This window comes from Anastrepha obliqua, chromosome 3 (genome assembly GCF_027943255.1).
Source record: "Anastrepha obliqua isolate idAnaObli1 chromosome 3, idAnaObli1_1.0, whole genome shotgun sequence".
NCBI classification, from domain to species: Eukaryota; Metazoa; Arthropoda; class Insecta; order Diptera; family Tephritidae; genus Anastrepha; species Anastrepha obliqua.
Window position 1 is genome coordinate 125,931,502 of NC_072894.1, and position 14,889 is coordinate 125,946,390.

The window sequence follows — 14,889 nt, forward strand, 5'->3', positions numbered from 1 at the left end:
GGGTCCAGAGGGAGAGGGGTGTTAGATGAGTAGGTTTTAGAGGGCATGTGAAAAGGTGGTTAGTGTCGTGCGAGGTATCTTCACATGTCGCACATATCGCACCCTAAATACAAAAGGGTCACAACTCAAAATTTTCCACACTCGAGCTTGACTTGTTTACAGTAGCACAGAAAACAAACTATGTGACATATCACGCTGAAATTTGCCATGTAAGCTTATAACAGTCCTACCAAAAAACAAAAAAATTATTTTTGCCATATGTCATCCGCGGACCGTTTTATTGATAACGTCTCGTACATATTTGAGCAGAAGGAACATTTTGAGTTGTGACCCTTTTGTATTTAGGGTGCGATATGTTTGGTAAGTCGGGGTCAATTCTGGATAAGTAGGAGTTTGACCTGCTACAATATCCAGAACGTAGTTGTGCCAGTGTTACGCGTGTCTCACGGGGAAGGTGGAGCTCTTCATCTGCAATAGGTGGTGATTGGTCTCCGATTACAGCATTCATAGGGTGGGAGCTTAAGAAGGTGGTGACGGCCTCCCGGTGAATGTCGTTTATTGAGTGTCTGAATACTGTCTGGTCCAGTGATTTCTGTCAGTTTTGCCCTAGATCTCGTCTGCATAGTTTAAAAGGTGTCTCCTGACGTGCCTAAGAGGCGGCTCTGGCTCAAGCAGGTGTCTGCAAGGATGAAACCATGGTAATGCTAGTCAAGTTGTTCACTTGTATTAAGTAAAGTAAAAGGTTCTTAAAGTGTTCTACCTTTCATCCTTAGCTTTTTATGACAAATTTATCTGACTTTAGCGGTTCTAACTTTAAGAACTTTGGCAGAACCTTTGTTATCTAAAACTAAAAATTTTTAAGCGTAATGAAATTAAAAATTTTTAAGCGTAATGTTTTTAATACTTCGAAATGTGTTACATAAATATTTCGAGCCTTTCCTTTGTTCTTTTGGCAGAGCAGAGTCAAATCAGATGATAGTGGTCATCATATTTATACTGACGGCTCAAAGATGGACAATGACACTGGATCGAGAGTGCACTCGGAACAATTATCCTTAAATTGCTTTTTTAGACTCCTAAACCGGTGTTCAAGCTGTCTACACTATAGACAAATTAGCTAAAAGGATAAGACTAATGGGCTTACTTACCTCCGGCAAACCTTACCATTTTTTTTGGATAGTCAAGCAACGATCAAGGCTTTGGCCTCAGCGCCCATCAATTCAAGATGTGTTAAAGAATGCAAAAGGTCGCTTTCGCTTATCCAACAACACAACACCACAATTTGTTGGGTCCCCGGCCGCTCTGGAGTGGAGGGAAATGAAAGAGGACATAAGCATTCCGCTAAACGAATTTTCACTGCGATTGATTTGAGCGGATCTCCGAAGCCCTCTGGCCAAAACTGAATCTTAAAAGGACAGAATGTCTGTTTGGATTCAACTGATCAACTACCAGTGTCCTCACAGGTATTATAATGGGTCGCTGCCCTATTGGAACCTTAGCCAGTAGAAAGGGTGTACTTTACAAATACTTTTGCTTTGTATTTCTGCTTCTCCCTATTGGGGATCTAGGAAGCAGTAGCGGGATTAGCTGGAGAACTGCTACCATCGCGGCTGTAGGCGCTACAGCTTCGCCTGGGATTCTCGTATGCTCCAACGCATACTGTATTGTGTTTTGGACCTGGCCATTATTTGCCAGCATTGCAACTTCTAGAACACGTAGGTGGAACGTAACTTTGATATCAGTTTTTACCTCCTGCTATTAGACCCATGGGAGACTTTCTATCATCTTAATATTCGTTAGTATTTTCGCCTTTTTAATCAAAGTTTCTTGCAAAATTAACTTAGAATTGCTTCTGTCTGACCTATTTTACCCAGTAGCTGCCGTGCACTAAACCAGCCCATTTTCTGTACGGCACCCATCCACCCCCAATTTTAAACAATTTTTTTTAATGTATTTATTAAATTGACCTCATCTCATTTCCTCTACACATACTTTAATAAATAATATCGTAAGTATAGGGATATAGGATAATATGTTTGGGGTAGAGGTTGATTGACAGTAGTTAAGTGATTAAAGCACTTAATAGTCAAAGTTTTAACTTAAGCTAAGTTTTACTGTATTTCAAATACATAAAGTTACCCGTTTGAAAAACAAAATTTGGAGTTGAATTAAGCTGATATTAATTAGGTGTCAACAAAACCATTCGGAATATAAGATTTTGCAAAATTACTACTGCAAGCCAATTAATGAAGGCTTTAATTGGTCCAATCCAATTTTCCAATAGCAATTAATTACACATGCCTGCGAAATCTCGCTTTTTTACAGTTTCTACAACCGCTATGGGTGTTTCTTGAAGGTTTTTTTATGCTGAAAACGAATATGATCTTGAAAATGCTCCAGCACGTCTGGATTTTTGGCAATTTGTTGGCCTGTTAAATAGTCAAAAAATGCAGATTTTGGCCATTTTTTTAATTTTTTTTTTTGAGCAAGGTAAATTTTTTTTTAAATGTTCCACAACGGCATCGCAAAGTACCTCTCTTTACCGTTAAGGTCCTTTTTTAAAAATATTTTTACGATTAATATAAAAAAAGTTATTCTATTTTGAATTGGAGACTTTTAGATATGCAAATTCAACCTTTCTAACTCTCTAACGCCCCTGTAAAGGGCGAATTCAAAATAGTATAACTTTTTTTATATTAATCGCAAAAATATTTTTAAAAATGGATTTTAAAGCTGAAGACTAGTACTTTGCGATGCCGTTGTGGAAAATTAAAAAAAAAAAAGTACCTTGCTCAAAAAAAAAATTAATTAATTTAACCTCAAATTGCCAAAAATCCTGACGTGCTGGAGCATTTTCAAGGTCATATTCGTTTTCAGCATAAAAAAACCTTCAAGAAACACCCATAGTCCTTTTAGAAACTGTACCTCGCAGGACTGTGAAATATATCCGATACACTTTGGTACATAAACTTTATTTTTACTTAATTGTAAAATGTGAAAAATTGATGGGTGATATAACTTTTTAATAATTTTTTTCGTAATCAGGACACCAAATTACAAAGTAATTAGTTAAAATTATCGAAAAAGTTTTTTGGTTGTTTTCCTGTGTTATTCATGAATTTATTTTCAAACCCATTTGTCATCGGCGGCAGCATGGAGCTCTATCAGCATATGCACCAAAAATGAGAGGATTGTGAGGAATTATAACAATGTAGAAGGTACATTTTTATAATTATGTAATATTTTTATTAATTATAACAAAAATTATACAAAAAGCTCTTTCATTTTGGCAATTTTTTCTGGCAGCACTGGAGGTTAAATTATGAACTGTGGGAGCAAAACAAATAAAACAAAGATTATCTTCGTTTTTGTTGTGACTCGTTCATTCACACAGATTTCAGACAGCCCTGCCATATTGGTATTAATGCCAAATTTAAAACTCCACATAGGGAGACTCAGAGTATATAAAATGTATTTTTGAAATGTTAAAAATTTGATATTTAAAGTACGTTCACATATGCATTCGTTGTCAATAAATTCATAAAATTAATCTTCCCGTTCACATATGGCAGATTACCTCCAAAATTGACAATTAGCTATCAATACTGTTGTGAAACGATTTTCTTTATAGAAATTGCCGTGGTGGAATTATTTGTAGTTTATGGTTTTGTTTAATTATTATTAACGATATGAAGAAAATACAAGGAAAAGCAAATTTAATTGCGCATTTGGCTGCTAATAATAAACAGTTGGAGGAAATCCGTAAGCGATGTTTACTGAGGTTTCAAAAAATTATGGCAGCAGTACGAATTCGATATTCGATACTACATTTTAGAATAAGTAATAAGAGGGCACACGTTTATGGAACACGCTTTTTTTCTGTTATATAAATGCATAGATAATAATACTTCATTCATCATTTTATTATAATTATGTCTACAAACCTATTTTCTTTGCCGGCATCCATTCTATTTAGTTCTTACTTTGTCGTTTTTCTTTACACGCTTAAAAATAATGATCTATTACACAGAAAACACAGGGTTGTATGTCCAAAAGTATGGTTATTATCTAGGATTGTTTTATAATCTCAGATTTTGGGAGAGACATTTTGTATGGGAAATCTCGCTTTTTAATTACGGATTGAGAGTTAAGCACGAAGGAGTAGATCATCTACTTATATGTGATTATTCTGTAATTATTCTGTTAATTTGATCATAAAAATATATTAATAAAGGAGTTATATTTTTATCTTAAAACAATATATTTCTAAAAGTTTCTTCAAATAGTGGACCATTTTGCAAGAAGGTTTAAATATAAAATATTCTTCAAATGCTGGAAGAACAATGCGTAACAGTGGGAAGGATTCAAATGAAACAGTAATCTGATAACGGACTAAAATTTTATTCCATTAAATATTTAACATAATGCTGATCTGATATGCGATTTATTCAGCGCTTATAATAGTTATATAATGTTGCAGAGATATGGATGGCGTGCGTGACTACCAACATCACCTACATTTTTTTATGTAGGTATTTATTGTAGTTTTGGCACTGATAGATTTTATACATTTGACGGAAATTATTTTGTTAGCAATTTATAATTTCAGCCAATGCAAAGTTATTAAGATAATTGTGAAAAACGGTTTTACATAATGCATTCATGGAGCTAACGAATCTAGGAACAATACAAATCTTTTCTAAAGAGGTAAGGCCAGCTACGTTTTTAAAAGGCAAACAATTTGTTAGTAGTTTACAATTATTTTGTTGTTTTTTAGTCTATTCCCCACGATCTGGCAGCGCATTAACGAGAACGAAGATGGAAATAAGGGAATGTAATACTTCAAAGTACAAAAGTTCAAATTGCGTTAAATGGGCAGTATATTTGTAGATTTGGTTTAATGCGCCAATTCTATATAATTTTTTTTTATTTTTAGAGATATATTACGCGAATTATTAAAACCTCTGCCATTTGATAATGTGAATAAAAATTGTAGTGTACGCTGTCAATGAAATTGCAGGCCTTAGCCAAATTATGTACAAGCTATTTATGGTAAAGGAATCGAGATAAAGTGAAATGTTTAAACGTACTTTTAAGGTGGTATTCCGCCCAACTAAGAGTAATTTTCTTTTACTGCCTGAGAACTATTACGGTGTTGTATCAACATATGTGAGTACAAAAGTAAACAACAGTGATCATGCTGGTGTTCGAAAGCATGAATGCTTGAGGAGATTTATATAGAGAGATAAGATGACTACTTCTTTGTAGTAAGAAACTTATGTCGTCAATCTTCTTATTACCCTATTATGTCAAAAGTTAAAAATACATTTTCCTTCCTTTTACACGCTTTATTATCGCAACGCTGACAACTTGATGGTTTAGGACACTGGCTGCTTAAGTTTACAGTACAATGGGCACACACACTACGCATCATGGGCGCCACATGCGGGCGCAGTCAAAGATACCGAAATTGGGATCAATGCCAGAGTGGCGAAAGAAATCGGTAATCAATTCAAAAAATAACAATTTAAAATAGTGTAATTTATCACTGATTGCTCATTATACTACAAGGTGATGCAAAAAGTATCATCCTATTTTGATTTGCTGTTATTGCAATTTGCAAACATAATTTAAAAATCTTATCATTTTACCAGCATGCATGCACGTGTTTATTTGAAGCAATTAATTTATTATTTTCACATTTCGAAAATGCTATGTTATAGATGTCAGTCACTAGAGGTAATACAAGTTCAGTTTCATTTATTATTTTGCATTACCATTAAAGACAACTCACGGCAACCTTAAGAAACGTATTGTTAAATGAATTGCTTTGAGGAGCACTATGAAGAGGCGATTAGTATTGGGCGTGAATTATAGGATATACGTTAGGCATGTAAATTTTTTAGTGAGATCGGAAATCTTGCTCGTTTGATGAGTCGTAGATTTCACAGACTCGGATATTTGACCCAGAATTCAAGTTGAACATTCAAACAATTAGTCCACATTCTGGCAGGCGATACCTTTACATTTCGAAACAATTAATTTCGTAACTGTCCTCTGTGAAATGTAAAAATCAAGTGTACTCAAATAGGGAGATACTTTTTGTGCAGCCTTGTACATATCAAATGTCTATTGAACACGCTGCCAAAAAATGCCAACAAATAGTTTTATTAAGGCTGCGGTAATTTCGTATTAACTATTAGGTAAATATGTGCGCCTAGAATGAATTTACAACAAATTTAACTGTTAATTTAAGTTTGTAAATAATAACAATGCGGAGTATTTATATTAATAATAAAAAAACTGCTTCAATTCGCATAGAACAACTGCTGAAAAATACTAAAACTAAAAATACTTGCATATGTATGTACATACATATATTGCTGCAAAAAAAGTACATAAAAGTCAAAATTCAGACTACATTAATTTATCTAATTGTAAATATTTAGTGAATCCTGTTTAGATGCAGTCTATTAATTTCATCTAGGATTGTTTGAATTGAAATGAAAATAGTAAGCGCTTCAAAAATATAAAATGATGTATAATTGTTGTTGTTGTATAATATATGTATTTGCCGCCAAAATTATTTTGTGCTTAAAGTATAAAATAAATTTACGATTCAGTGATGAAATTAATTTATTGAATCGCTTATAAATAAATATACTGAATTATCTACTTTGTTTTAAGATCATAAACATTCCCTATAAATGTTTGGGGAGTCACAGTCCATGGCTAGATATATAGTAACTATGTATATTAATTCTTATGGAAAAATAATTTCGTTTTGACATAGAAATCACAAATATGTAAATTTGCTTTTTTGAAAGAAACACTAGTCCTACTAAGAATAAAAATCTAGCCGTTTTATTATGGTATAATCCGTAGGGTGCTGTCCAATCTCAATAATGGGATCGAGGGCAATAAGCGCAGCAAGTTTGGGCGAGTTTTATTAAGGGGGGAAGCTGGTCTAGAGCGCAAAAAATGGGCATATTTTATGAATTTATTTTGACTCAACAAAGGAATCAATCGAAAATCTGTGAAATAGGTTTAATAATATAGCTTTCATGGTACAAATACAAAATTTTTCGTCTGAATTAATTTCAAAATGGCCGCTGTCCAGCAGTTCTCCTAAGGCGCCTTTTTTCTAGTGGGTCCATTGCCGAAGACGTAAACTCCTTAATTTTTGTCCTGGATCAAAAAATAAAATTTTTTTAGTTTCTATATAACAACAGAAAGAGACGTACGTAGGATTTTTTCGATATTTTGTTTTTTCGCGAAATGGTGCACGTTTGAACAAAAAGTTACAATTTTCACTATAAAGAACGACATAAAATTGTTGATTAAAAAAAAAAACTGTGTAATATAAATAAAAAATCCTACGTACGTCTCCGTAGAAAGGTATTTCGAATGTATTGTCAAAATTTCGTAAGAATCGGTAAAGATTTGTTCGAGTTATGTCTTCGACCAGTTTAAAAAAAGTGATTTCGAGAAAAACGCGTTTAAAGTTGTAAATAGCGTTCGGGGCATACCTGCGAGGCACTGCCGTCGAATGAAAAATTTGGGCATTTAGACATTTTTGCTGGCATCCCTCATTTGGTATATTATTTCTAAGACCCTAAAGCACCTTTTAAGACAAAAAAAAATTTTTCGATTTTTTCAAAATTCTAGACCAGCTTCCCCCCTTAATATGTAGTTTTATAATAGTTTTTACACGTCTTTACCCAAAAGTCAATACCAACCTACCCCGGAAAGTAATATGTGTACCAAGTTTCTTCGAAATATCGGGTGTTTTTTTTAGCTGCATGGGAACTACCGGTATTGCTAACTATGGTTGACAGTTGAGAGGGCCAAACTGTGTTGAGATTTCTGTTCAGGTAGCTTTGACAAGTCAAGATGAATCGTATAACGATAGAATAAACGAGCTAGAAGAAGCTGTCGTTCCAGTGAATGGCCAGCGCTATCAAGCCATGCAGACTACATTTTTGTTTCCAAAAATGAATCAGCTAAACAACGATAACATTTGGTTCCAACAAGACGGCGCAACTTGCCATACAGCACGCCTAACAATCGATTTATTGCAATATTTTGACGCCATAAGACCACATTTATTAGAAAAAGTAAAAGTCTCGTAGTCGCAGCGAACATTCAAAAAATTATACTAAATACCATGAAATTATATACCAGATTATAATAAAAAAATCATTTTATGTTCTCAAGCTCTTAAAAACACACCCGACATATTAATTTTTGCTCGAGTTATCGAGCACACGGTCAGGCAGATATAGTCGGTTCTAGGTTACCGAAATGACACGGATTTATGTATATCCATCCAAAAACAGTCACTCTAACTGCTGTGCTCTCGGGCATTAAAGTGTTGGAATTAGATGAGGAGTAAATAGGCATGTCACATTTCATTTCATTCATTTGAATGCCTAGCACTATACTTATATATGTACATACATATGTATCTCAAAAAGTGATTGATACTGAACTAAAAAATTTACATTTCGTTCAAAATTTTCATCAGTGAAAACTGAAATGACGTTCCAAAATATAAAAGCCTAATAGATGTTTCATCTTTCTAATAATAATTATTGTATTTTTTAATTATTTATATTTATCAGGCCTGAGTGAGAATGATTTGGTGAAGTGTTCTCTCATCGCTGACGTCTTGACATTGAGGAACGTTTTCGTTACACCGGTGTCGGCCAAGGACTGGGAAATAATTGTGAGTAAAAGTTATTTATAGTGCAGCGCGAAAAGATGCCACACATTTATCTTTTTTTTCGTATCAGCGTGCAGGTTGACCGCAATCGCATTAGTTCACAGAAAGCATTTATGAATGAATTTTATTCGTTATTTTAATAGATTTTCCGAAAATTTCAAGGTGAATACACTATTCACACACATATGTATACACGTACACGCTCGTCTTTATATGTTCAATGCAAGCTGTTCAGTTCTTAAAAGATTAAGGGATTTGTAATTTTAGCATTTCATTTATTTTGGTGTTTAAGTGTTTTAAGAAACCACTTGTCATTAGCCCATAAGTTTATTTGCGGCCACATATTTTCATGCTCCTTTTAAAAGAAAGTGTTTTTTATATTTAGGCATCTTTTCGATAAATCAAATTGTTCACATGAATATTTGCCGTTAAAGATTATCTTAATAAAATAATTTCGCAAATGTACATACGTATGTAAGAGTAAGCTTTGTTAGCTCAGAAATAAAAAAGCATAACTATAAATATATGTACAGGCATATGTAAGTGTAATTAGTGTATATCCTTTGTTAGTTGCTTACAATGGAGAGGCCAAAATTTTAAAGTAGCCTTCGAAAAGCGGATGTTGTTGTTGTAGAAGTACATTAAGTTCTGTAAGTGCGGATCGTTATCGTCTAACTCAGCTCGTTAGCGGGCCCAGTAAACATACTGTTTCGATGGATTGGGTACAGCGGGAAAGCGGTGTTAGGTGAGTTGGTTTAGGAGGGTGGATAGGAGATAGGAGGGAAAATAGGTGGGTGGCACGATACTGCCAGTTGCTTCACATGCCGGACATATACATATTGGGTATTGGGCGTCGATGCTGGATAGGTAGGAGTTTAACCCGCTACAAGTTTACCATTAGAAGTAAACTTTTCTATGTTGTTGTTGTAGCAGCATAAACATTCCCGGTGCATATACTAGGAATGCTGCTAAAGTGACAGTCCTTGGCCGGATATAAATCCGGGTCGTTCCGGTTCCGTAGAACCGACTGTCGTGGGAACTTTTCTATCATTTCATGTGCCATGTCCCCAGTGTAATGGTATTGAACTCGGCAACTGCAGCAGCCCAGCGTACCTTGTTTTTATAAAAAATACTAATATACCGATGTTAAATATGTTTATCTGCTATCTTCTATTATTATACTTCTTCATAATATATAAAGTTCTTCTAAATATATTATAAAGTTTTAATTTTAATTTTGCTTATTTTATTTTTCTATTTATGCATACAAAATTAATTATCCTATCGGAAGATTTATAATTTTGCGCCGCCTTGTATCGGGTGTTTTATTAAGAGCTTGAGAACTTAAAATGATAATACAAAACAGGAATATTGTTGGAATGATTTTTTTGTATAATTTGGTATATAATTTCATGACATTTATTTTTTGAATATGATATCCGGCATATATCTGCCGTGGCTACGAGTTACTTGGTCCATTCGATCAGTACAATTTTTTCAATAAATCTAAAGGAGTCGAATAAGTACAAATGCGGCGCAAACGATGGTTGTTGTTGCAACAGCTTATTTGGCTCAATTCTTGTGCGAGCTGTATTTTAACGTAAGCCAAGATCCAAGAAGCAGTTGAGCACTTCCTCTGCCAATTGTCCAGCCTTAGCTAAAATTAAAACAGATTTTCTAGGTAAATATTTCTTTCAATTCCCTTACGAAACTGTCTGGCGTGGGGATGGGACCAATCCTGCGCTTAATAAGAGTCACAAAATGGTTCCACGCAAAAAAATAAATGAAGTTTCCGTGTCGCGCAGTGGTATTACAACGGACCTGTAAGGTCTAAGTAAGTTGGTTGTACAGACTGATTACCACCATAACCTAACCTCACCTTTGCCTAGATCCTTACGTAAAATTTTCCATGTAGTCGGCGGGCAAGGCCAAAAAGTTGAGAACGACTAGCAATCGACATTTCGGCGTATTCTTCAACACTTCGATATATTTTGTTTTGCAAAGTAAGTTTCCAAATTTTGAAAGCGTTATCTGGCGTTATATGTACACTCCATGATGACTTGTCAAAGCTTCCTGTACAGACATTTCCACACAGTTTGCCAATCTCAGCTGTCAAACCATAGTTATTTATATCGATAGTTCAATAGGTTCAAATGCCTTACAATATTTCAATAAGTATATTTTTTACCTTTTATAGGAACTTAGCGGTGAAAAAATATCAAATAGTGTCCTTGAACAAACTCGAATTGTTAATTCTACACAAATTCTTATAGTATGGATAAACAAATCGATGCAAGTGGCCTTAACAGTAGGTAAGTTAAACTCTTCGAATTTCCAAGTAGTCATGAAAATACATTTCGAAAATGTTTATAGATCGTTTGCGTCCAATTGTTTCATATGGCCGGATTGACCACAACACAGAACTGGTTATAGCACCAAACCTGTACAAAGACATTACTAATGGAAGCAGCAACGATACTTCTTCGGATACCAGCGAGCAAAGCCTGAATCACTCAAGAGAATTAGTCCGTTGTCGTACCTCCGCTCAGATTCGTAATCAAGCTGATACAAATGGCGAGACTCACTTGGCCCGTTCTACAACGGAAAAAAATATTAACAAGCTAACACGTTCGGAGTCGTTAGCGAAAATCAGCCGTAACGACAAAATCGTACGTTTGAAGAAAGACTTGCGCCGAGAAAGTACCCACATATTCGAGTTCCGAGCAGTTAGCGGTGAATGGCAAGAAAATTCACAATTTTCGGATGTATTCCTCAGTAAAAGTAACTGGCCTGAGTTTTTGGAATTGGATAAAGTCTATCACATGAAGACGCCTAGTGAACATGAATACTATGTGAAAGTACGTGTGCTGGCAGATGATGAGCTTCCCCGCACCGCGCACACCAGCATTCAAGTGAATTTGAATCTCATGCAGAAATTGAATTTGAAGGAAATGGAAAAGGTTGTACTAAAACCCAAAGCCTCAGTTGTTAATTTTGTGGAGAAAATAGAGTTATATGCGCAAAAGAAGACCCATTACAAGATTATTGAGAACGCCTTCAAACGTTATGTTATTGAAAAAACGAATAAATCGCCCATGCTTTTGAATCAAGACGAGGTTGTACGTTTGGAGGAGGATCTGATTGTGACTGTTGGCATTTTACCTGAACATTTTCGATATTGTGTTATAGACTCGCAATTTTTAAAAGAGTCAAAAATCTATGCAGCAGATTTAGTTCGTAAAGTCGATGAGATAATTGAAGTACAACCGAAAATAGAATCCACATTGAGTGTTAAAGATTTGATAAAACTGCCGGCATTTGATAAAATTGTTGCCAATTTAGTTGAAGAGTTGAAAATGAATTTGTGCTTGGATTCAAAGAATGCAGTACTCAGGCAGGGGAATGTTCTAATAGCAGGTAAGCATATAAGGGCAGTCACCTCAGCGATCCAACCCTGTTTGTTTCGGTTAACCCCATCTTCCGTCCATCGTCATTGGAGCAGCACCAAGCAGTGGGATTGTTTTTCATACTTTCGATCCAGGCTGGCAAAGAGCACAACCCCGTACCCAAAGTGTATACCTGTTGCGACTGCTAGAGAAGGCTACATCCAATTTCTACTTCGGTTAGGTGCAATCATTACAACAATGGTGGTAATATGGTACAATAATTGTGCGTTCTCCACCATCCTCCTGGACCTACACGGAGCTTCGTGTCTTACATTCCCATAAGCCTTCTTACCGTTCGAATCCCTGTAAACGATCGCCACTCCCCGGTTGCTACACACCGCCGACACGACAGAGTAGTAGTTGGACCGCTGGAAAATCCGCCCTTATTTCCCAGGTGATGTAGCAAAACGAGCGTGATCACTCTTGTCAGGGCAATCCCGGGATGACTTAAAGCATATTCATTTGGAGATTCCATAACTAGTTTGTAGATGACCTGGTTGCACTTGAAAATCTTCTATTTAGCCTCTGGCTTGAGTAAAATTTGGTCCGCTGTATGGTCCCTATCTAACCCGACTACCCAATATAACAGGATGTCTATCATATTGAGTTATTGTGCCTGACCTCAAGAATCATCTTTTAAGTAATGAAGGTACCCCGCGTATGGCACTAACTAGCTCTTCACATACTCTTAAACCTGCTCATACACCCCTTCTTCCTTTGGTATCGTCGAAAAAAATTCTGTAATGCTCCTGCCTGACGACGGCGTCTGATGATTTTACCTCTATAAGCAGCTACAACCACAAGTTACCACCAAGTAAAATTTATAATTCCATAGGTGCGTCCGGTACTGGTAAAACTGTGTTAGTAGAACGGGTATTGAATGAATTGGTGAAGAAGCCTTATTTTTGCTTTTTTGATATATTCTACTGTTCACGGAGTAAAGGAAGAAAGGTTTGGATTCCTTAGTTTGACTTCCATATGCAAATTATAAGTTTTTTTATTTTTTCAGGCTGAATCGATACAAAAAGACTTGCGTAGTATATTCACCAGCTGTTTACAAAATGCACCTTCTATTGTTGTGTTGGAGAATCTCGATGTGCTGGCTCATTCTACGGGCGATCAAGCAACGCAAGATGGCGAGTACTACAACCGAATTGCTGATACGGTGCACCAGTTGATTGTGCAATACACCAGCACCAATCCGATTGCGGTGGTTGCGACAGTTAATGAACTCCAAGCACTGAATAAACGTCTATATTCACCGCGTGGACGCCATCTTTTCCAGAATGTAACTAAACTGCCTAATTTAGAACGCGAAGCGAGGGAAGTGATACTTAAAGAACTGTGCAGTCACATTGAATCGGAAAAATTAGATTTGCGAAAGTTTGCAAACTTGACCGAAGGCTACACTAAAGGAGACTTAGTGCAGTTTGTTGAGCGTGCAATATTCTATGCATATAGAATAAGTAGGTTAATTTAAAATTATTTCGACGATGACTTGTTATGGATAATATATCCACGTATTTTCAGATAAAACACATCCTATTTTAACGAATGAGCTTTTAATCGATTCCTTAGCGAGCACGAACTCGTATTGCCTTCAAGGTATTGAAAATCACCAAAAGGTTAACGATGACGACAGTCTTGAGGAATTGTCTGTCGAAGAAGTGCCTGGTTTGGAACAAGTTGTTTCGGTATTGGAGGAGGTTTTAATGTGGCCTTCAAGAGTAAGTAATACTTTTGCATTTTTACAATCGAAAATTTGTAATACTTTTGTGTAATACATTTCTTCTACAGTTTCCAAGCATTTTCCAAAATTCACCGCTACGCAATCAAGCGGGCGTGCTTTTATATGGCCCACCAGGTACTGGTAAAACGTTCCTTGTATCGAAAATTGCAAGCTCATGGAATTTGCGAACAATATCCGTTAAGGGTCCTGAGTTGTTAGCTAAATATATTGGGCAAAGCGAAGAGAATGTCCGTAATTTATTCAATCGGTAATTTTGCTTAGTTAATAACTGCTTCCAAATTAAAGTTTAACTCATAGATCTCCCGTAATTTATGTAGTTCAAGATAACTGTTGGGTTTATTGTAGGATCCAGAATATCGAAATTGGCGCGAGACTACCATTTGGAAGTATGTAGGTTCGAATCTCTGTGCATGAAACACCAAAATGATAGAAAACGTTTTTTTCTAATTACGGCAATGGCAAATCTCTGAGTGTATTTCTGCCATAAAAAATTCCTCATAAAATAGATTTGCCGCTCTAAATCGGTTTACAACTGTAGGTCCCTCCATTTGTGGAACAAAAAGGCCCAAAAAGGCGTATATTATTTATTTTTTTTTAAGTGTCATAATTCTACGCTGCTTCTATTTTTGAATACTATTTGCCAAAGATTTTCTTACGGTCAGCTCATTAAAACTTAAATTCATCATCTTCGTTGTTCACTATCGTAGTAGTCATACTGGCGATGAAAAATTATCACCGCAATGCGTCGCCACCGATTCCAAGGGCACTTATCTTTGGTAATACGTAGTAAAGGGTTTTTCAATAAGGGCGGGTAGATGTTGAAATGGAATAAAATGGCGTTTGCTGTGTGGTACGTAGCGCCGTCCTGCTGGAACCACATGTCGTCTAGGTCCATATGGTTCAATATGGGCCATAAGAAATTGGAAGGGCCACCACGTCTACCGAAAAATGGGCGCAATGCCATAATG

At 35.8% G+C, this 14,889-nt stretch overlaps 1 protein-coding gene across 1 annotated transcript in view; it reads left to right on the forward strand.

The window, feature by feature from the left end:
• Positions 1-4,862: 4,862 nt before the first annotated feature.
• The window catches only part of LOC129240483 (peroxisomal ATPase PEX1), a 49,942-nt gene continuing 39,915 nt past the window's right edge, over positions 4,863-14,889 (forward strand). Inside the window, exons 1-9 of the mRNA XM_054876311.1 lie at positions 4,863-5,169; positions 5,383-5,503; positions 8,625-8,728; positions 10,923-11,037; positions 11,099-12,142; positions 13,007-13,122; positions 13,181-13,637; positions 13,702-13,898; positions 13,969-14,168. Of these exons, the coding sequence (XP_054732286.1) occupies positions 5,077-5,169; positions 5,383-5,503; positions 8,625-8,728; positions 10,923-11,037; positions 11,099-12,142; positions 13,007-13,122; positions 13,181-13,637; positions 13,702-13,898; positions 13,969-14,168 (2,447 nt within the window). The 5' untranslated portion in view covers positions 4,863-5,076. The remainder of the gene's footprint in view (positions 5,170-5,382; positions 5,504-8,624; positions 8,729-10,922; positions 11,038-11,098; positions 12,143-13,006; positions 13,123-13,180; positions 13,638-13,701; positions 13,899-13,968; positions 14,169-14,889) is intronic.